The sequence below is a fragment of the Hipposideros armiger genome, unplaced genomic scaffold (genome assembly GCF_001890085.2).
Source record: "Hipposideros armiger isolate ML-2016 unplaced genomic scaffold, ASM189008v1 scaffold_14, whole genome shotgun sequence".
NCBI lineage: Eukaryota > Metazoa > Chordata > Mammalia > Chiroptera > Hipposideridae > Hipposideros > Hipposideros armiger.
In genome coordinates this window covers 3,328,404-3,352,384 of record NW_017731364.1, presented here as the reverse complement: position 1 = coordinate 3,352,384, position 23,981 = coordinate 3,328,404, and the positions used below count along the sequence as shown (strand labels likewise).

The 23,981-nt window shown below is 38.2% G+C and overlaps 1 protein-coding gene across 7 annotated transcripts in view; it reads right to left on the bottom strand.

Annotated features, from left to right (window-relative positions):
* The window catches only part of MAP3K13 (mitogen-activated protein kinase kinase kinase 13), a 135,083-nt gene that overhangs the window by 13,056 nt on the left and 98,046 nt on the right, over nt 1–23,981 (bottom strand). For all 7 annotated transcript variants that reach the window (XM_019623699.1, XM_019623742.1, XM_019623734.1 and 4 more), the window contains 8 exons: nt 20,294–20,477; nt 15,650–15,841; nt 12,196–12,354; nt 10,092–10,250; nt 9,549–9,657; nt 2,541–2,650; nt 1,669–1,785; nt 833–970 (listed from right to left, as the gene is read on the bottom strand). In XM_019623699.1, coding sequence (XP_019479244.1) covers nt 833–970; nt 1,669–1,785; nt 2,541–2,650; nt 9,549–9,657; nt 10,092–10,250; nt 12,196–12,354; nt 15,650–15,841; nt 20,294–20,477 — 1,168 coding nt within the window. The remainder of the gene's footprint in view (nt 1–832; nt 971–1,668; nt 1,786–2,540; nt 2,651–9,548; nt 9,658–10,091; nt 10,251–12,195; nt 12,355–15,649; nt 15,842–20,293; nt 20,478–23,981) is intronic.

Here is a 23,981-nt window from a genome sequence, read left to right as displayed (position 1 = left end):
TTAAAAGTCCATTTTTTGGGGCCAGCTGAGTGGCTCAGTTGGTTAAGAACTCGCTCAAAAGTGTGATCTCTGAGCAACAGGGTCACCGGTTCGATTCCCGGCCCAAGCTGAGCTGCTGCTGAGCTGCCAACAGGTGGCAGGATGACTCAACTAAAGAAAAAAACAAAAAGAAAGAAAAATCCATTTTTTGAGCACCTATGTGATTTACTAGGTGATTGCAAATATAGTCTCATTTTAAACTTCACAGAAGTCCCATGCGGGAGTGGAATGAGGGGAACCATATGGTTAGATATAGGTAATGATCAAAGTCTCTGCTTTCATTTTGGTGGATTTTCAGGCACTTATTACATTATTAAAAAGAACTAACTAAATGAATAAATAAAAGTGGGCCATGTGTGGACCAATGTTGCATAAATCAAGAATTATGATTAACCTAATTCTGTGCATTAGGGGTCAAAAAAAGAAAAAGAAATCTCATGTGCTATAGTTATACCATTTTACTCATGGGGTAGAAACAGGGCAGGTGACATGGCCTAAATCACATAGCTTATAATAGGCAGAGCTGGAATTTGAATCCAGGTCTGTCTGGCCACAGTTTATTTCTCTTTTCACTATTTCATGCTAAGATAATAAGGAGCTATACCTCAGACAGTAAAAACTGGATTCCTAGAGTCCATGACACCCTTTCTCTCACCTTCTTTCTGTTTTATCTACAGGCAAATGTGCTAATGATGAGGTAGAGTGGCCACACTCATGATCTGAGAATGTATTTTTAAGGGGATATTTTCCCATTTATCTGAATATCAGGTCAGCACAAGTACCTCAGACTCACCGTTTGGCCTGCATCCCAGGTTTGTGAGGCACCCCTTTCCTTTTCATGAGCTTCTCCATGGCATTGGGGTGGATTATTGGTCGGACAGGGTGTCGTTTGTAGGTCCCAGGGTACTTCTTTTCCACAGCTTGCTCACGTCTGCAGAATGAAAGAAAAAGCCCCATGTCAGTCACTGCAGACAGAAAAAAAGGCAGACTGTTCTCTCAGGTTAATTCTACCCACAGATTCTGGCCACATCTACCAGATACAGGCTATTTGAATAACAAGGCTGCTGTTCAGGTAAAATAGGAATAACAACAACCAAAGAATACTAAAGTCAAACTAACCTGACTTCATTTTCCCCCTCAGCTCACAGATGGACTCAGAGGCCGACCTTCCCTTCCCCAATACACCTCACGAAGCACACAATGCAACGGCAGAAGTCCTACCATTTCAGCAGCTGCTGTTTAGGCCAGGACACCATGGTTTCTTGCCATTCTCAGGAATACCTTAAACCACTTGCAGTAGCCACCTTACTTCCCCAGGGGGCAATAAGTTCCCACTCATCCACTCCAAGCTCCTTTATGAAACGAGGACCCTTCTCCGAGCCATTCAGCAGGGTGAGGCCGCAAATGCCTGTCAAGTGCACGTTCCCCTAGAACCAGCTCTGTGGCAATGCCACCAATTGTAAACCTCACCAGGGTGAGGGGCCTGTGCACAGCACATCCCTGAGGGAATGCTGGGTGAATGAATAAAATGTCTGCCAGTTCTGAGCAGCAGCAACATGGCACAGCACTACATTTCTGCTGATTGACAGACCCAGATCAATGAAGGCAGACAGTGGTCTGGCTACATACTTAATGAGCTCTTTCTCCCGCATTTCCAGCTGCAGCATGATGGCACTCAGTTCCATGTATAGATTGTTAGCCCGCTCCAGTTTTCTCTCATAGTGTTCACGGATATCCAAAGCATGCCTATCAAAGAAAACACAGGATCTGTGAAACCCACTAACTTGGGGGAGAACAAAGGTCAGCTATAGCAAAATAAGAACCAGGATGGTTTATCGCAAAAGCCTTGGCCCCAGGGCCCTCTAAATTTAAGGCTCCTATGTCCGATGCAATGACTCAAACAAGATGGAGTGGAGATGGAAAACCCAAGCTTTCCATTTGGCTTATTTTTAAGGACCACATCCAGCCATACAGAATAGCCGGGAGGGCCACAGATAATATCTGAATATGATTTGGGTATAATTTGTAGCCTGTGTGTAGTGTCAGCAATATCTTAATAAGAATACAGTATAATGAGACACAGTACAACTCATATGTTAATGGAAATATGCAGTTAGAGCTAATATCACGATCACTCATTTATACTTACCCATGGCACATATCTCGCCTAATTATAGTGTCATCTATGACCATGTCTTGTATCCCTTAATAGATTATAAGCATCTTGAGACCAGGGACTACATCTTATACATTTCTGGCCTTCCACAAAAAGCTCCAGGAATCTTTGTTGCAGAGATAAAATAAAGGAGGGTAACAGAGTTGGGGGGAGAGGATAAGGCAGTGATATAAAGGAGAGCTGACTTTTAGGAAAACGTTTAAAGAGAATAACAATAAATAGCAGAGGTGAAGGGTGTATAGAAAACGAAATTCACAAAGAGAGTTCCAGCTAATATCTGAAGACCTGGGGATAAGAAGAGGTGAAGAAGGAGAGATCAGCTGACCTGAGCTCTTCTCTGCGCCTTCTAATCAGTTCTTCATCTAATCGGTGGATACAAGTTCCTTCGCTTTTGATTTTCTCAAAGTGTTTTTTCACTTCTTCTCTCCATTCAGCCTGGGCAAGGACAAATTAGACTGTTAATATTCTAGGAGTTTCAATCCCTGATATGACCTTAGGATCATGTACAAGAATTTTTTCCCTACATATTTCTCCTGAAGAGCCTTACAGAATAGATGTTCAATAAATATTAGTTCATCACAAAATATCTCATGATAATGTATCTGCATACCCAACCCCACCCCATTTTTTGTATTTAATCCAACAGGCAATACTGCTTTCCAGTTTCCTTTCAGTACTGGCCAGCAGAAACATCACAGCTGGCATACTAGCCATCACCTCTGGAAGTCAAGATGAGTGACTAAGAAAGACTAGCCAGAAAGAATAGTCCTAATAACCATACGTTTCAAGTATGTGTCAGTGAGAATATGATCATCTTTACAATTGGCACCAGAATTCCTCTTAGGCTGTGTTTATAAAAATATCTTGAAAAATATTTGGAGGAGAAGGCCCAAGGGGCATGAACAGCAGAAGATGGGAATAAAAATATAGGGAACTATACAGGAATTTGGGAGTAAAAAAAATAGTATGTCTAAACAACTTAGTAGGTAGTCTAACACAATTTTTAGGACAGGAATGAATGTCTAATATGTGATTTAAGTTGTTCAAAATATAAGCCTCTTCCAATTTCCTACATTTTTAGTGAAGTCTCTTGATCTTCACCCTGACTTTGGATGAGTGTGTTTTGTTTTCTTAGAAATCAAGGAATGGTGCTGAACTTTGTGTTTGGGTCAATGACAGGACAAATATAAAGGAACAACCACAAGATGGCAGGAACGGGAGCCAAGGATTTTAGGAAGGCAGAGCTAGAGTGGCCATGAAATTATGAATCTCTAGGAATTCACAGAAATATTAGGACACTGGACTTTCCACAGGTCATGGAATTTCAAGCCAATTTTATCTAAATTTTAGGAGGCAGGAAAATATCTGCTGGAATATAGTCTATAGGCAGTTTGTAGAAAAACAGCTAAAGGAGATGTTTCCTCAAATTATGTATAGACCACCATCCTACGAAGCTAATGAGATTAAGATAATTTCCAGTGAAGGCTAGATGTGTAACTAAATGTTTCTACTTGTATAATCTTCCTCTAGATCTCCTTTAGATTCATGTTAAAAATGATCTCTCTAGAGCATGGAAGAAGTTAAGCAATTGTGAAATTACAGAAGGTTTCTCCCCAAATTTGCCATTTCTCATTTATTTCTACAGAGAAAATTATACTGTAATTATTTATAAAGTGATTATCTGCTTATCAGTTTTTAATATGCTAGGTCTTCATATATATATGAATACATATATGTTGACTGACCATTGGAGAAAGATTTCTGTCAGTCAGTTGACTTTCGGGCACCAAACCTGCCAAACAACCCTCAGAAAGCCAAGATCCAGAATGCGCTGTCCATTGTTTGGTAACAGCCTTTTGACGGTATCTAAGCAGTAAATGCAGGTTTGGTTGAGCCCCAGGTAATACTGTTCTCTCAATCATCAGATCAGAGTCATGAAGTAGGAAGAGTATTTGAGCTTTAAGAAGCCAAAGATTGAAAAAAGAATAAGGGAGAGAGCCAAATTTGGGCCTTAAGGCATCCTCTTTTGTGCAAGAACGTGTCAGTGGATTCCAGCACAATACTTACAGGGACCAGGAAAGGGACTACCTCCTTTTGGTGGTCAGGAATCAAATATCACAGATCAATTTTTATTTTAAATTCTACAGGATATAAGCCTCCTGATATATAGTTTAGGGAAACAGGAAACTTAAAGAGAATCTTCTTGAAGGTTGAAACATATTAAGAAAGCAGATTTCTCCTGTGAAGAGGGAACAGAATGTGTGGGAAAACAGCAGGTACTGATTAATAATGTGTTTTCCCCAAAGGTATCACGTTACCGGTAGATGTTAATTTTGGAGTTCTATCGCATATATAATACTTAGAAGCTTTATGTAATAGGAGTTCCAATTGGCACTTAATCTGCAATTCAGACACATGTGGGCATATCTAAAGAAATGGAGGGTAGGCAGGCCTGAAGCCAATTTGCACAGAGACTCAGGAGCCTCAGAGAGAAAACACATGATGTGGGAAGGAGGAGTCCTGCACGAACTTGACCTATAACAAAGCCACCATCACAGGAGTGGACTGGCATTTCCCATTGTTTCACGAAAATACCTGTAAAACATTGGGCCATAACCAGCACTGCTCTGTTACTTTTAACAAAGTGTAACTCAACAGGGAAAGGAAGAGCTCATTGTGTAAACAGAACAATGTGCAGCTTTGGAATCTTGTGAAGTCCAGAGCGTCAGTTACAGCAGGAAATAACAGCTCTCAGTGGGTGACGGCTGTGCCTTAAGGATACAGCAGCGTCCAATGGATGCCAGCTGGGGACCACAGTCTTTTAGCAGAAAACAGTGCTAACTAATAAAGTCATACCCAGCAGATGCTAGGCGGGAGACTGCTGTGTCTAGCCAGAGTCAGTGAAAAGCAGAGCAGATGTTGTTAATATGAGGCTATTTGAGACCCTCACTCTTTATGGGGATTTCCCCCACAATGCATGTGAGGGTGGAGGAAGGGAGTAGAGGGTGGTTCACAAGGTACTTAAGTCCTGTGTAAGCAAGTAAGGGAAAAATCCGTGAAACTTGAGTTACCACCATTAATGGGATCCTCTTTATGTCCCAGATAAGGCCTGGGAAAGGCCATAACATTTAGATTTTTGTGTTCTCCAGCCTTCCAATTATTCAGTCAGTGGACTGAAGCTCTTGCACTCAAACTTTGCTCCTCTTCTTTCCCATAATATAGATGTCAAAACAAAGTTGAATTAACAGATGAATGAATAAACAAAATGGGGGTACATCTATACAACAGAATATTACTCTTTCATATAAAGGGATCAAGTTCTGACATATGCTACAACATAAATGGACCTTGAAAAGATGCTAAGTGAAACAAAAGGCCAAATATTGTATGATTCTACTTAAAAGAAATATGTAGACTAGGTAAATTCATTGAGACAGAAAGTAGAACAGAGATTACCAGGGGCTGTGGGGAGGAGAAAATGGGAAGTTCTTGCTAATGGGGTAATAAAACATTCTGGAAATAGATAGTGGCGATAGTTTCACAACATTTTGAATGTAATTAATGTCACTGAGTTGTACACTTTTTTTTTAATTGTACACTTAAAAATGGTTAAAATGGCAAACTTTATATTATATATATTTTACCACAATTTTTCAGAAGTAAGAAAAAGACATGAATGAGTTACAGCCTCGCTTGAGGAATAGAGAAGCAGAGTGTTGGGGGCTAAATATTAGCAAATCATAGACTCTGCATCAGAAAACACACTGTCAGGTCCAACTCTTGATTGGCGCAGAGTCTACTTTGCTGCCTCCTAGGTAAATGCCCAGCCTCTGCCTAAACACCTACTCACTCGTGATGAGATTACTCTTCAGGTAGCACAATCTATCCCTATAATGAGCTTAGTGGCTCTGACTCTCCCCTTTATTTCTGGGTGGTCACAGTGGCCCTCAAAAGGAAAGTAGAATGGTGCAAAGGCAGAGAGAGGGTGGTGGAAGAGCTTGGGAGCAGCTGGGACCCAGCTAAAATATTATCTAAAGGCTGGTATCAAATGTAATTGAATACCAGGAGCACTAATTGCCTACTTGGAGAAATGGGTTATTGTCTGCAATGAAGCAGTAGCTTTGGCCGAATCTAATATTGTACTGAAATTGGTTGCTTTGTTCATCTGTGCTATATATGCTGCATCTTTATACATGTGCTGTTGATGAGAAACAGATGAAGTGTTTTCTCTCAGGAAAGAGTCAGCTGGCCTTTGGCAGCACTCTTGACTGAAAGTTTTGGTGGGAGATAGAGACCCGTGGCTAACAACCATTGACTGACAACTGATGCCAAGAGGATTTTATCAGCAAGCAGGAGGAGGTGAGGTTTTGCTATAGAAAAGCAAAACCATGTGCTAAACAACCGGTTCTTCCCCACTGGGGTAGCATAATGTCAAAACACAAGGAAGAAGAGTTCCCTAGCTGCCATCTTGTCCATCTCAGAAGCTCATCAGAAAAAGTACCAGAATGTAATAACCCAAAGGAGGCTTAATTTTTGTAGCTTTGTGGGAGGTGAATAATGTCTTACAATCGAACAGTTCAATATAGTTGCATTTTTATCATCTCACTTAATCCTCACCAAAACTCCACAAGGAAGGGAAGATATAATTTCTTCATTGTTTAGATGAGTAAGCTGAGGTTTAGAGAAATTCAGTGACTTATCCAAGATCACAGGACAGGGGTTTAATCTCAGGGTCTGTTGCTTTTCCTAATACCTCACTAGCTAGTCCACAAACGCTTGATTATCTTCAGCCACTGATAGTCTGAATTTCAGACCCAAAGACAGACCAGCTTGTAAGTACCTGAAAAATTCTAGGAACTAGCAAGGACAGCAGATTTAGGGCTATTTAAGGAGAGGTAAAATTTTATGTTCAGAGAAAAACGTGAAAGAATTAATGAAAATTAAAACATGCCCCATGTACTAAGTTTTTCCCCTCCCTTCCTTCTCCTCCCTTCTCCTTCCTCTCCCTTTTATTTTCTTGCTCCAAAAGAACCTTTTCTTTTCTGAGTTCAGTTTTAGCACTGCATGTGTTGCTAAAAGTGAGTTTGTACAAGTGAGGACACCGACTGTGGGTGCTTAGTTGCACTACACAGCGCTTTGCATGTGGCAGGGGCTCAGAGAATGCTGAGCTGGCTGCAGAAGTGATATTCTGGGAGCATTCAAGTAAAATCTGTTTAGAACTTGAAGTTTTCCGACTATGTACAGTTACACTGTCTCAATGGCTTGTGACTTAGTATTTTCACCAAAAACTGATTTACAAAACTGTGGTATGTAGAGTTTTAATGTAAAGGAAGCAAAGCTGTCATTGCAACCATATCCTCAAGTTTGACAGACTTCCTAGAGAGCACTCCCTATTATTCTCTTTCACTTCACACAAGGGCCTTAGTCTTTTTCTGAACACTAACAGAAGAAGGCATTTGACAGATTTATTTTCTAGAGCCCCACACCTACATGTATTCAAACAGGCAATAGTTTTAATAGTTCTAAGGGAGTTTATCTGAATGCATATCAAAGAACATAGGAAATGGCATGAAGTTAACCTCCTACATCTTCTTAACACTTTACTTACATAATAATTCCTCAGAAACACTATAGGGGCAAGCCTTACTATTTAAAGACAGTTGTGGGGGTGGGAAACTAAGACTGTGAGTCATAAAGAGTGTGATGGAATTCCGGGCAACAGGATAAGAGTCTGACTTATCATTCTTTAGAAACTGTCAAAACCCTGGTGCCTTTATTAAAATATGTCCCAATGTATGATGGGCAGAGTATTTCTCTGTTTATCAGACACCTGAGAAGCATGTACTCGGAGCCTCGGGTTGGGGCAGGCAGTACAGCACATTGGAGGACTTGTTAACTCCCAGTATGATGTCCCTCCCAGTCCAGTACTCTTCTTAACAAACTTTCCTGGTAGGTAAACTCATCACCCAGTGGAGATAGGGGACTATGAGGAATAGATTGAGACATTAATTGATAATAAAATGTCTTCTCTGAGAACAAATCTTTGAAACGATACTGGAAGTCAATGAGGAGATGGAATTCATCTTACAAAAATTAGTTTTGGAAACACAGTAACGAGTGAGACAAAGCTATATGAGAAGAAATTACGTAATTAAATCCTGCAGGCATAAAAGCTATAATTTAAGGTCATCTCATTATTTCGAAAGCCATAGTTTCATCCCCTTTTACTCCTTTTATTATTGCCTGGGTCTGGTAGGGATAAGAACCTCAAGTGTATTTGTCTCCCACCACTCCCTATCTGTATGGATAGTGGTTAGACCATCCTTATCACATTTACAGCATTTTAATTTAATAGTCACAAATCCTTCCCCTCTCTGCTATGCTCTTACAATGTGTATGGCAGATTCTCTCGTCAAAGAAGTCTGTTTCTCAGTCTGGGTTGGCCTGTGACTTGCTCTGGACAATGCGACATTAGCATGCATAATGTGCACAGAGGCTTGAGAATCACTTGTGCACTGGGGCTTGCTCTCTTGCTGCACTTGTCACCCTGAGAACACCATGTGAACAAGCCCCAGCTAGCCTGCTGAAGGATAAGAGACCATGTGGAAGAGAGGTACTCTAGCTAATAGCCAACCAATCGCCAGACTTGTAAATGAGGCCATCTGGAACCTGCCAGCCTCCCAGCTGACCTGGCAACTGACTGCAGACATATGAGTGAGCCCAGTCAAAGCCAGCAGAAGTGCCTAGCCGAAATTTCCAACCTACAAAATTGTGAGCTAAACAAAAGCTTATTGTTTTAAGCCATATGTTTTGGAATAGTTTGTAATGCAGTAAAAGCTAACAGATACATTAAATTATATTTTATTTGGTGCCATACTAGGTGACACATAAAATTAGAGAAAAGGTTCTCTCTGGGCCTCCTTCTGTCATGGACTCTCTCTGGTATTTAACTTTCCTCCTCTGTACTTTAGTTTTTCTACTTCAAAGAAAGTAATACTTTGATGAAGTTCAGTAATAATTCTAATTCAAATACGTATATGTACATTACAGTTTTCATATCTTCTTTTCCTCTTTTTTCAAGTTTCATTTGAAACCACTATGAGAATCAGATTGATACATGTTATTTTAAAATGAGATAATAATATATAAGTGCTTTAAAAACTCCAAAATGTCATATGTGTAAGGTGTCATAGTTGTTGTTTCGCAATGAATAGAGTTATATAACTGTTATAACAATCAGAATGGCCCTCTTCTAAGAGTTACTTTTTTTTCATTGGTAGTTCCCTATCTCCTCGTTCAGTCGAAGCACCTGGTAGAAAGTTTCCAGACTTACCTGAGACTTAAAATAAGTTTCTTGTGGGGTGGCAAGAACATCTGCAGACGCAATGTCTAAATGCATGAGTGTCTGCCGAAAAGAAGGTCGGTTGCGAGGTTTACTTTGCCTAAAAGTAAAAAAGACAGCTTGTGCATTTCAGAAGTTATGTCCAGGAGGATAAATATTTTATTCTACTTTATGAAAAACATTTTTTATTCCATGCATGGCTGTATCTCAGGCAGTGTTGATGTATTGAAGAGCAAAAGGAAAATATAATTATGGGATACCTCTAATAGTGAAATGGAAATCTCTAGGATCAGTGACTTGTTTGATAATAGTCCCGTAGGACTGGTAAAGTAATAATAGCTATCATTTACTAAGGCCTATTCTTTCAAAACATACCAAATTCATTATTTATAAATAGTTCCAAGCCTCCCAGTCTTTCCACTACTAGGTGATTCCAAATACACAGTAGAGACTTCCCTGCAGTTTTACAGAAGTTTTAAACATGGTGTTGAGGAAGAAGGTAAAGGAGAATTAGGAGAGAAATATATTTCTTACCATGTCTGTTTCATAAGGATTTTGAACCCATCAGGGCAAGTGGAAGGAACTGGAAGGTGTAGGCTATTGCTTCCAACCCCCCAAATGATGGCTGAAGAGTCTACATCTTTGTAAGGGATCTCGCCCGTGAGCAGCTCCCAAAGCACTACTCCAAAAGACCTGCAGGAGTACCAAGAACATGCAAAAAAGACATTACAGAAAGACTGATTGATATTTTAGTTCTGTATTAATTTTTAATAAATGTCTTTGTAGTTTTAATATTCTAATACTGCTACAAGGAAAACAGAAACAGCCAGGAAGACAACAAAGAAAATCAATGAGGGGTGACCAACACTACCAGGTATTAAGACGTAAGACTTCAGTAATTAACTCTAGTGCATGAATAGACAGCCAGACTAATGGAATGGAACAGAAATCCAGAAATAGACCAAATACATATAGGAATTGAGTATTATGATAAAAGTAACATCAGGGCCGGCCGAGTGGCTCAGTTGGTTAAGAGCTTGCTCAAGAGTTTGAGCTCTGAGCAACAGCGGTTCGAGTCCCAGCTGGAGCTGAGCAGCTGCTGAGCTGCCAACAGGTAGCAGGATGGCTCAGCTAAAAATAAATAAATAAATAAACAAATAAACAAATAAATAAATAAATAAATAAAACAAAACACCAAATGAGGACTTAAAAAAAAAAAAAGTAACATCATAGTGGGGAAAGTTGATTATTCAATAAATGCTGTTGAGACAACCGGGGAAAAATTACATCTACACTTCATCTTACATCAAGATAAATTCCAAATGAATCAAAGATTTAAATGTGAAAAATGAAATCACAAAAATCCTGAAAGAACATATGGGAAATAAAAAAAAAAAATCTTAGAGTCGTGAGGGCTTTTCTAATTATGAAATTCAGAAGCCATAAAATGAGACATTATTGGCAAGTTAAACTACATTTAAGAAAAAAATCTGGCATGGAAAAGAAAACTCCACCATAAGCAAAATAACAAATTGTGAAAAGTATCTGTAATTCATATACACAAAAGGCTAAGCTACTGAATATATAAAATACTCTTATAAATTGATAAGAATAAAGATCAGCAAGTTCAGCAAAAGATAAGGATAGTTCACAAATAAGAAATTACAAATGGTTTGTAAACATGAAAAAAATGTACAATCTTTCTTTTTTTTTTTTGGTATAACCTTTCTTTCAAGAAGAGAGATGCGAATTAATACTGCACCTAAGATACCTTTTTTTTTTAACCTATATAGTTGGCAAAATTCCAAAAGTTTAACACATTTTGTTGGTGAGACTGAGAAAACATTCTTAAACATTTCTGTTGGGAACATAAATTGGTATAATCCCTAAGGAGGACATGTTGGTAGTAATTACCCAAATTACAAATGACTCTCACGTTTCTACTTTATCTTATTTACTCTGGTGTTACATGCAGTTTTGATATATGTTATTAGTTTGGTTTTAAGTCTAAAAGCTATTAGGAGCCAATTTTAAGAATGGAAGAAAAGCAATTACAGGAAAATATATTTTTAATAGAAAAAAAAAAGCATAGCCCATAGGGGCTGTTTAATAAAAGGACAAACAGCCCTATATATATCAAACAGGTCTAAAGCACATAACTATGTCACATCAGTGCATCAGTGTATAAATATATGTATCTCATAAATATCATATATATCAAATATATCATATATATGACATATATATGAAATGATGTTCTGAGTCAACAAGAAAAAGGTAAACTTTGTTTAATGTATTTTACTTAAGAAGGTGAGAATTATGTAATACATTTCAAAAAGACTTTTATACTAAATGGTTTTTTGAAGTAAACTTTCTGTAAGACAGAAAGTTTAGCATATTCTCTGAGGGTTCCCCAAACTGATGACTTACTGATTAGATAGTCACCCGAATTCCTCTCCCAATCTTCTTACCGTATATCATCATACTGGGTAGTGCCTCAGCTAATATGAAACTACAGTCAAGCAGAAGTGAGGAACACTAAAGGATATTTGGGGAAAGTAGGCGTGCCGACGGAGGAAAGTGCTAATAGGGTGGAGGTGAGAAAAGGCTTTCCGGTGGCACAGGTGGTGTTGCTCACCATATATCGACTTTTTCAGAGACAGGTTCGTTCCGTATCACCTCTGGCGCCATCCATGCCACTGTGCCAGCGAAGGACATCTTGGTGCTTTTATCGCTGAGTTCCTTAGATGTACCAAAATCTGAAATTTTTACTGCATCTGTGTGAGTCACTAAAACACTTCAAAAAGAAATAAAGAAAATATGCAGATCATTAGTACTAATGAAAAAACATGACTCAAATGGGCAACTGAAGACTTTGTTTTCTGCCCCCTACCTCGTAGAATTCAGCTTACGAGTTCCAGCATTGCTAGGACACTAACTATACACTAGAAACAGCATCATTCACCCTTGTGAGGCGGCATAGCTTAGTGAGCTTTTACACCTGGTTTTACCCTGCCATTATCACTTGCTAACAGTGTGATCTTTGCCAATTTACTTAATTCTGCTAAGCCAGTTCTCAATCTGTAAGATGGAGACAATTCAGGTCACGCTCTCTCATCCACAATTCAAAAGTGCAAAAAGCTCTGAAAACAGTGAATACATATGTTTCATATGCATAAAGCAAACTCACTTTATTCCACTTTGTGTGACTATCATAGGTTTTGCTACAGACATATGAACGTGGCTGATTAGATGGTGCAGCCCAGTCTTCACTGGAGGTGTAAGGTAATGCACTAGATTACCTTTCTGAAATCATCTGACTCCAGAGTTTTGGATAAGGGATTATGGGCCTGTAATAATGGCCTTGTAGAATTTTCATTTGAATTAAATGAGATAAGTAAAGCACCCATGCTCAGTAAACATCGGTTTCCACCCTTGCCAGTCTCAGACAACCCACTGAGAAAAACACTCTTTTAAAACACTGTTTAAATGATGGCCAACTAAAATCACGCATGGGATCATGATATTAGGGATTCGTTAGATTAAAAGGCTAATAAGTATCCGAGGATTCTACTAATGTTGATGAGGAAAAGCAGGAATGAATTTAAGCTTAAGTAGATGCCACATATAATAACTCATGTTTTAATTTTCACGGTAGTTATCTGAACTGTGACCCGGGGCAAACTGCTTTTGCTAGTCTTAAGCATGAGTACAATCTGCTACCAGTCAAATCCAACACATGAACATCCTCACACACTACACTGAGCTCACTTGAAATAACCTCTTTAGAACTTTAGAAGGTTCATGAGTTACGTTTGCAGAGGCTTAATGATATAGGGACCTATTTTTAACAATAAGAAGGCTTAAGACTCCAATAGTACAAGAATCAAGGCGTTAGAAAACAGGAAACTTCTCAGTCTATCGCCTCCCTTCTCTGAACCAGGAACTTCACATTTGCCACACTTCCCACCCACTTTCAAATACATAGTTCTTTACCAAACAGCTCGGTGCTTACAACTGCATTAGGATATCTTCATCCACCAACCCCTGGTTGTGCACCTGATGTGTAAAGTTCACAGAATTTAGAAATGTTGAATGAATGGTACTAGTCTTGGTGAAAATGCACAAGGATACAATGTCATGGGATATCTGAAATAGTTGGAGAATTGATGGCAGCATATACCATGAAAGTCAGAAAAGGCGGTAAGCCCCTGAGGGTCAGGGAATGCTGGAAACTTCCCATGCTGCCTCCTTTGTGCTGCTTATCATGGGACCTGTTGTTGTGACACGAGGGATGGACATGGGAGGAGACTAGAGAAGATACAATGTCGGAACTTTTGTGAAAACTTCTCTGAGACAAAGTTGGGGTCGCACAGCCTAAAGATTTAATGTAGGTAATATGGGCCAGCCAAGTGGTGTGTTGGTTAAGAGTTGGCTTGGGAGGCCAGCTCTGAGCAGCAGGACCCTGGTTCGGATTCCACATGTGGGCCAGTGATGCTGCGCCCTGTACAGCTAAGATGGTGAACAACAGCTCAACCTGGAGCTGGGCTGCTGTGAGTCGCCGGTGACGGCGTAGGCTGCAGTGGGGATGGCCCGCAGCTGGCGTGCGCTTTCGGGAGCGGCCGTCCAATGGCCCGCGAGCAACTGCCTCACCCAGGAAGAGCGCAATGATGGTGCCAACTTGGGCCAGTGAAGCAACATCCTCCACAACTAGACTGGAGAACAAAAGGACAGCAACTTGTCTGTTTCTCTTCCCCCAATTCCCCAATAAAAATCTTTAAAAAAATAAAAATAAAATTAAAAAAAAAATAATAAAAGCATAGCTCTTTTTTTTAAAAAAAGGAGACCATTCAAAGAGGCTTTTGGTACTTTATGTATATGTAGTGAATGACAAAAGCAACAGGTTCATTGAAGAATGTAAACAGAAGGAATGAACGCCATATAAGAAAGTTATTTGCAAATAAAGCAAGAAGGAGGTTGCTCAATGAGCTAATGGCTATAATAAATATTGTTAAAACTCCACAGCTTTGGGCTCTGAGCCCTAGGTTCTCTTATATAAAATAAGAATGTACTTGTTATATCTATCCCACACAGTTTTTGCTAAGATCAAAGCAGATGTGATAATGGATATAAAAAAGGTTGTAAACCATAAAATTACTATGCTTTTTAATGTTTTTTTTAATGCTTTTGAAAAAAGGTGAATCCTTCTCTGCACCTCTAAACCAAAATGTGATGAAATAAAAATAATGTTGAAAAATAGGAGTTACACTGAAATATACCATTTTATCAATTCCTTTCTTTCCTTTGTGCAATTTGGGGAACGAAATAAACACTCCTCTTAAGGTGGTTATTGGCAGCCAAGGAATCATTGTGAAAACAGAGGTTACTAGAAACAGCTCTGCTTCTCTTAAATAACCAGTTTGTATTTTTCTCATAGACACTGTGAAACATAAAACTATTTCTTTCTTTCTTTGCTTAGACTCTAGGAAGCTCAAAGCCAAATTTGTAGTCCACCTCTAACTGTAGAGACTCTTATGGTATATATTGGGTTATCGGAAAAGTCATGACGTATTTTTTCTATGTTTTTCATTGCAAAAATGCATCATGACTTTTCCGACAACCCAATATTTTGAGAACAAGCTTTAGTTCTAATGTTTTTATTTCCTCTTTGCCTCTGCTTCTTAATCATTCTTATTCATTTTTATTCCATTGTATACATTTCTGAAACTCAGTTTTTAAAAAACTGTGTTTTGGGAATATACTAGGAAAACAACAGGTAGGCCTTTAAGTGAAGAAGTTTGGTGTTAATTATTCAAGATGATGTAAGGTGAGTACTTTCATGATAATGAATTCTGTTTCACAATTATACAGCTAAAAAGCAACAAAAAGGGTCAGGTGCTTAGACATATCTGCCATATAGATAAGTAGGTAAGTCAACAATAATCCAAAAGATATGCAAATAGAATTACCCAGTGTGCTGATTTAAACTGAACTTAAAAGCATGACATCTGAAAATTTCAACTATGGTTGACAGATTTTCTTATTTCAAAGCAATAAAACCACATGGCTGAAAAATTGGCTCCAGTACTCACTTAGGTGATTTGAGGTCACGATGAATAATTTTATGAAGGTGCAAATAATTCATGCCACTTGCAATTCCTGTGGACCAGTCTACTAGCAATCGTGGTGTGATCTTCCTGCCAGCTCGCAAAACCTCGTAGAGCTGTCCATGGGCACAGTATTCCATGATGATGCAATAACATGGGGCCTGCGTACAAACACCCCTTCCGAGAAAACACAAACATGTACATAAATATATAGATACAAACATACATGTATACATATTTATATTTTAGAAATATTTAATACATTTAATCACTAAGACCAGTTCTCTATCCAAACTACTTTTTAAAAAGTATGTAGATAATCTTTCCTGATTCTTAAATTAGCATGAAATCACCTCTAGTCTACAGGTTTCTCTATTATGCATACAGACAATTTTAGTTTGTCACTCCAGGTATCTATATGCTGTGTTATATCCGGTGCTTTTTCTGTGGGAACATCCCATTCTGGGACAAAGAGCACCCTTTTTCTGCGGTTTTGTTTGGGCTGGGTATTGTGTTGTTTTAGATAGCTAAGAATAATTTAAATATCACCCTTTTAAAATTAAATGGAGGGTTTTATACATAGTGTGCAGAAATAGAGAATTCAAATAAAATATTGCTATTTTTACTATTATTTGTTAGATATTAAATTACTCAAATTTAAGACAACTAACTAGAATGAGGACCAAAAAAAGAATTTTCTATATTATTTAGTCTTTGAAAGCTATTTCTGTTTAGAATAAAAATAACATTACACAATGTAGTATACATCTATGCAGCCTGGATGTCCATCGCTTCCTACATCTTCCATGAAGCCTTTCCTGACCTTTCCAGTCCAAAAAGACCTTTGTCTTCTCTGAATTTCTATGCTACAATACATAGGAGCCATTCGTTTTTTTTATATGTGATTTTTCTCCCCTGATATAGATTACAGGCTCCCTGAAGGGAAAAGGTATTCAAGTTCTTTTCTCTCTACCGCAAGGCCTAACCATGCACAGCAAGTCCCTGACAAATATAGTAGTCCTTAACTTCTTTGCTGATAAAGCCCTCACACAAACATGTGCCGAGGCCAGGGGTAGGAGGAAGGGCACTGACATGGGAGAGCATATTTTTTTGTCAGGCATATGTACATGTTTATTTAATTGTTTTATTTAGTCTGTCCCAAACCATTGTAAGATAGATATTACCTGTTCCATTTTTATTTATTTATTTTTTTAAGCTGAGCCATCCTGCCACCTGTTGGCAGCTCAGCGGCAGCTCAGCTCAGGCCGTGAATTGAACCGGCGACCCTATTGCTCAGAGTTTGCACTCTTGAGCAAGCTCTTAACCAACTGAGCCACTTGGCCGGCCCACCTGTTCCATTTTTACAGGTAAGGATCAGAGAGAGACAGTGACTTGTCCTAGATCAGACAACTAATAAGTGATGGAGCTGGGGTCTGTCTGTCAAATCCAGTCTGTCTGACTTCAAAGCCATGCTCTTTCCACTCACTGCCGTACAAGCCTCCTTTTACCTTTTCAACTTCTGTATAAACAAGCATATTGGGGATCCCTATATTAATATTGTTACCTTATAAAAGTGGGGATAATCATATTAATTCTAAATCACAACTTTGTTCTGAGGATGAGAAAAGAGAAGACGATGTATCATATGCAATTCTCTGTGTCCCGTCCCTTAATGGTATGTATGCCTTCCTTTAAAACGTTCTAGAGAAGTTATTGGGAATAGTCTACCTATAGCTTACCCAAGCTAAAGTCCTCAGCCAGCTACCAATTCATATCCTATCTTTTAGGCTGCCATAAACAATGAAAGGATTTAGAGACCATGGTTTGTGATCACGTGAAAATCTTATAACAATAGCGGGTTATGAAGAAATTAATAGTCTTCATTTTCCCTGCTTTGATGTGCCTGTCAAATGCCACAAAACTATTTCTATTACTCTCCATCGTTTTCTAAGCTACCCAGAATTCTTATCTTGATTTTTAATGAAAGATCTTTCTTCAAGTTTCTTGACTTTTAGGAAACCTCAGTGGAGCAAGATTGCACAGCAACTACACACAGATAATTTAATTTTCATTACAGAGAAATGGTAAGGCAGGAATACTATAATATGTTTAAAAATATCAAAATAAAGATTTGTTTGAAGCTATTCGGTATCCTATTCAACTAGGTTTTAACTTCTCACACAAACATGGCCCAAAAGGGGCTAACAGTAACATCTTATGCGCTTTTCATCTTTCCTGACTGACGAATGAGGAGCCATCACTCCATCAGTCCTGTACTATGACAAGGCTTCTTAGTAGCTATAAATAACAGCTCTATAATCACTTCTAATTGCTACCTTTTCTTCCCTTGGCACTCAGTTCCATTAGGAACAGTCAGGTTGGGTTTTCTTAAAAGGCTGCTTTAAAAATTGGAAGAAAAAAATATAGTATTCTTTCCTTGCACTTTCCCTTCTGCACATCATTCTTACTAACTTCAAAAGAAGCTGTAAGCACAGAAACCGGTATCCAGAGAGACGTACTAAAATCTAATCTTGACTTCATATCTTCCAGACGGTCCTGAATGATTCATTGGCCAGGCAACACATGGCACAGATGGCTGCAAACATAACACAACACAGCACAATGCCTCAAGAGCATGGTGCAATAGGCCAGGGACACAGTCTCGCTATTGTTTTCCATGTAGAGGTAAAGACTATTCAAGCATCTTCAGCCTAAATAGTTGGGCACCAGCATGGCAACATTTGTCCAAAATGCTGAAAACTGCATATGCAAGAAGGAGGGTCAGAGGGTGAGGTGGGGGGAAAGACTGTGAAGAGAAAGGAAGAAGCAAAAGAAAGGAAGGAAAAGTAAAGATTCACACACTTATCCTCTTAGGACACACTTCTGCCTGGGAAGCCCTCTTACCTGGGGCACACAGCCTATTTCACTTCAGGAGGGCCAAAAGGCCATGCTAATCTATAGAATATTCTGTGTTTCAAACCCAGCATCCTAGCGATCTAAGCTTAAAAGTTAAATGGAAGGCCTTCCTTCCATTTAGGATGGTGTAGCATACTAGGAGTGACATCCTCTCTGGGAAGTAAAAGGAAAGAAAGAAGTGAGTCTCCGATAATATGCTTTAACATAATCCTCCTATTGTCTTTTCAAATGATAATCTTTGGACAGATGAGAATTGGTTTCTGGAGCCCTTTGTTTAGATCTCACATCCTCTTGGCCCTTGCAGGGCAACCAGTGATAGAATCGCTACGGCAGCTGAAGCGCTCTCCCATGCCCTGCGTGGATACTCTTTCCCCGGAAATGCTTCTCTTCTTTTTACACCCCCTCCCTTTCCTTTCCTTAACAGGCCTTTGAAAATCTTAACTCAGCCTTAACTCAGAAAAAACTGTTTTAAAATTGTAATACTCAATATATTCCAATAACAAAATATGAATACAAGTCATGTTTGACTTTTGCAATTACAAGAGGTGCTCAATGTGGTTACCATCAGTATATTTTCAATACAGTTTTTTCCTTTCTTAAAATGTGTATACAATTTTTTTTGGCACCCTGTGTGTGTGTGTGTGTGTGTACTAAGAAGTTCTAGTTTGTAAACTGTCAACCACCTAACGCTACTTTTCCTGTTCTTTACCTTCCCTCCTCTAAAGCTACTCACCATTCATTTGTTCAAGCCTAAGGCAACATTTGAAGGCTGATAAGAGAGGAAATGCAAGGGAAAGGTACAGGCAGAAGAGATTACACATATAAAGAGCTCAGCACTGCCAAATTTGGTGATTTTCCACAAATTTACCTTTGAGCCTCCCACTTTTGCTAGGGATTCCTGCCAATATTATGAAAGTAATAGCCTTGGGCCAGCTGAGTGGCTCAGTTGGTTAAGAGCTCACTCAAGAGTGTGAACTCTGAGCAACAGGGTTGCCGGTTTGATTCCCGGTCCGAGCTGAGCTGCGGCTGAGCTGCCAACAGGTGGCAGGACGGCTCAGCTAAAAAAAAAAAAAAAAGAAAGTAATAGCCTTAAACTATCAAGATCTTGAAAACAACTACTTTGTGAAATGAAAATAGCACATACTTTACTATGATCAATAACTCTACTATCACTAGATTTAGAAAGCTGAGTGTTTGGCATCACTTGAAAAGGGATCTAGCAAAACCTGAGGCAGGGAGAAATACTCTGAAGGTACCTGTTATTACAAATTAATATTTAAGAAGGGACACTGATATAAACTAATAAAAACCATATCTATTACACAGGGACTAATTGTTCTCTGATCACCTAGATGTTAGCTTTGTTTTCTTAACTGAATTTTAGCACATTTAGTTTATCTGAAAGTGACCTCTGTCATCTTATTGATCAAGGTTGACTTAGCAGATCTGACTGCTTGGCAGGAATCCACCTTCTCCCTCTGTCCCTTCTCCATCTCTTCCAAGCAGGGCATCCTCTGGCAAAAAGAACTACTGGATTATAAGCTCCTTACAGACATGGCTCTAATTCAATAGTTCTTTGGTGCCCTTCCACAGCACCTAACACAGTGCTTAGTCTATAGAATGTTCTTAACATGCCTTTTTAAAGCAGGAGCTTATATGTTTGGGAAAAGAAAATCTATTTCTTAAAAAAAAAAAAGAAAAGCCTTGACCTACTTGAAAGCGATGATGTTAGGGTGCTTCAACTTCCTCAAATGCTTGATATCCGTCTCATTCTGTTCTCTTACTTTCTTGATGGCCACCTCCTCCGCTCGGAACTTGCCCAGGAAGACAGCTCCTTGGGCTCCACTACCCAGCCACTGCAGCTCTGAGATCTCCTCAAATGGCACTTCCCAAGTATCTAGGCACACAAGTGAGAAACAGGCTTAAAAAGATCTTGGAATTTGCGCAGGGACCATTCTACAAAGCCACTCCAAGGATGCCAACTTCACCATCACCCAAAATGACCTCTACCCTTTGTTTCACATCTGATAACTCACCAAAAAATATAACCTTTCTACGGGCCTTGATACTATAGATCAGATATTCCCATGTATAACTTTGTATCAACTTTTAGCCAGTGAAATCAAGCGGATCAGAGATCTCCAATATACTCTCCTCCAAACAAAACATATTCTGACACTCCCACCTCCTCATCTCAAGTCTTCATGTTTAGTCAATTCACCCTAACGTCTCGACACCACTGTCCCTACTTCCTTACCCATTATAGGTGTCATGTATTCGTCTTTGAATTTCTAGCCAGATGCTCAGTTAATCCTTGCTGAGTGAATTGTCAATGATACTCTCATAAAATCTATAATATAAACTTATATTGGTATTTATCTTTTATTTAGTATTTACTATATTCCAGATACTAGCATAGTGCTTTACATGTCTCATGTGCTTAATCCTTACAGCAATCCTACAAGTTTGGTCTTATTATGGTTATTTCAAGATGAGAAAACTAAGGGAAGGGTGGGTAAGCTAGTTACCCAAGGTCATGTAGCTGGTAAGCGGCAGGACTGGGCCCTGAACTCCAGAACTGGCTGATTCCAGGGACAGTGCTTTCTCCACTAAACCACATTTCCTCTCATGAAGTAACTGAGAGGGTCATTAGTGATGATATTTACTCATATAGATACAATATTTTCGAGTTTCTCTTTTTTTTAGAGTTTGATTTTTGTTTTTTTCAGCAAAAATGTAACAGGGCTCATTTCTAATTGGTGGTATTATTGGTGATTCACATTATGTTCTTTATCCTTTTTTGTATTAAAAAAATTTAACCATAAGTACATTTGACTTTGATAATGAATAAGATGCTATTTAAAATAAAGCACTTCAAAAATTCAATCAATATGTGCTTTCATGTTGTGAAACTTAAAAAGAAGAATATAACCCATTGATCTGTCTTGTCCCACTTTTTGCCAGTGCTTTCTCTCTGCCTGGCAAGAAATGAACATCAAAGAACTAGGAGCCCCACGGAGCGAGGAGAGGATGATGACAATGTTAAAGGTTATGACAGATTCTTGTCGGATCACTGATCACTAAAAGGCCACTATTTGTAGAACACTGAACAAGGTAGCGTTGAGTTAGCTTTGAAGATATTCTGGTCCTGAAGGCAAATCAACTCACCATCTACCATGTGAAGCAAGAGCAGAGAGAATTCATCAGTATCTAGAAGGGAACTGCATTGCCCTCTTCTCTAGTTTTCTCTGCCTTAAGAGAAATGAAATTCTATAGATTCTCAATAAAATGTGGCTTCTCATTATAATGGTTAAAATATGATTTTCAAAATATTGGGTCACTGGGAAAGTCATGATGCATTTTTGCATTGAAAAACATAGAAAAATACGTCATGACTGTCCCGACGACCCAATACATCAAGCAGAAAAACGTACAGTGGAGGTGGTTTATATCACAGGCATTCATCCCGTTCTTCTGATAGCAGCAGTATTCAAGTTTTGTGCTCTATTGAAATTGAGTAGCTGCTACCTAAAAGAAGATCTCTCTAAAATAAAAATAGCTCACAAATATGAAATCACCAAAGCAACAAAAGATACCAAGTGAGATTTGGGAGGAAGCAGTAAGTTATAGGCTTGACTCTTTCAATATCTGTATGGATTCTAATGATTGACAGGTATTAAGTATCTTAAGCAGTCTCAATTTTGTCCCCATAGGCTTATTTATGCAGCACACACAGGATGCAGATATTGATGGCATACTGTTAGAGAGTTTTACTATTTAGAGGTCCAGTGAAGAACTAAACACAGTGTGATTTTGACCATTCTGGGGGTGGACTAACGTACTATTATTATAGGATGGGGGCAAGAACACAACTGAGTACTGAATAACTTTATAAAAGCCCAAGTTACCCTAATATTTAATACAATAACAATTAAAATTAGACAGTCATTGGGTGTCTTTCTCCCCCTATTTACTCAATGTTTATTTTCTGTTAAATATTAGAAACATTAGAAAATATCAAAAAAACAGAAAAATGTGTATTTTATCTTATATCCCATCCCATACTCAGTTTTAATCTTCTCTCCTAGTCTTTGCTCATATGTACACAGCTATGTAAAGATTCTTTGTGATGCATAATTTTTTCTTTTTCATGTATTATGTATTCCCCATGTATTTATATATTATATAGTTTTTATTATAAGCTCTAATAGTTGTTTACTGTACTTGCATATCTTTTTTGGTACTTAAGTGTTTCCATCTTTTTGTTTGCTAATTTAAATTTGAAATTAAAATACTTTTTTCTTCTTTATATTATTTCCTCAGACTCAATCCTTAGGTTAAAGAGTACAGTTTCCTGGCTCTTGGTATACATTCCAAATTGCTATCCAAAAGGATTTTGCTGGTTTTTGCTGACAGCAGTAATGCGAGTGTATCCCTTTTACTACGACTTTGCCAGCAATGAATATTGCCAATTATTTTCTGGTGCTAATTTAATTAGGTATAAAATAGTATTTTATGAGTTTGTACTACTTTAATTGCCAACAATGTAGAATATTTTCTTTACATGATCAATGTATTTGTTTAATACATCTACTTTGTATGAATTGTCAAATTTATCCTTTATCCATTTATCTATTAGGGTCTTATAGTTCTCATAAACTTGAAGGAGCTTCCTCTCTATTTCTTTGAAAATATAAAAAGAATACTTTTAAAAAGCCTTTTAATTTTATTACTTTTTTAACCAAATATTTTTGTAGTTCCCTGTCATTTCCTTTGTAATTTCTTCTACTGCCTCCTCTGTCTTCTAAGAGTGATCTGTAGTTCACTTTTTAAAGGTTTAACCTTTACATTCATCTGGAGTTTATTTTGGTATGTGGTGTGAGGGCTGATGTAAGTTAATCTTTTTCCATATTGCTATTTAGTGATTCTAACACAATTTGTTAAATAACCCTTTTTATATCATTTTATGCTTACATTGTAATTTACTATATTTTAAATAAATAATGCCTATTATTTCATATTTTTATAAAATGAGAAATAAATGAATTATTAAAATACAAATGATAAGCACATTTGGCACTTAAATACCAAAGTCTGAGGATATTAATATTAAGGAATGGCTTATGCCTGGGTTATTCAGCAAAGTCTTAATTATCCATGGAAAAATAAAGGGGATCGCATTGGTAATTCAAGAACACAGAGTGTAATATAAAGTAATACTTCAACCACCTTTGTATCAATCTTTTTACTAGACTGATTACCAGAAGGAAAGTTGACACATGTGATTTAGTCCTCTTGTCCTATCCCAATGTCCCTGTCAATATCTAGCAGGGAGTCAAGGAACAGGAAATGGCAGGGAAAAAAAAAATACACATTAGCAACAAGGATGAGAAAAATTGGG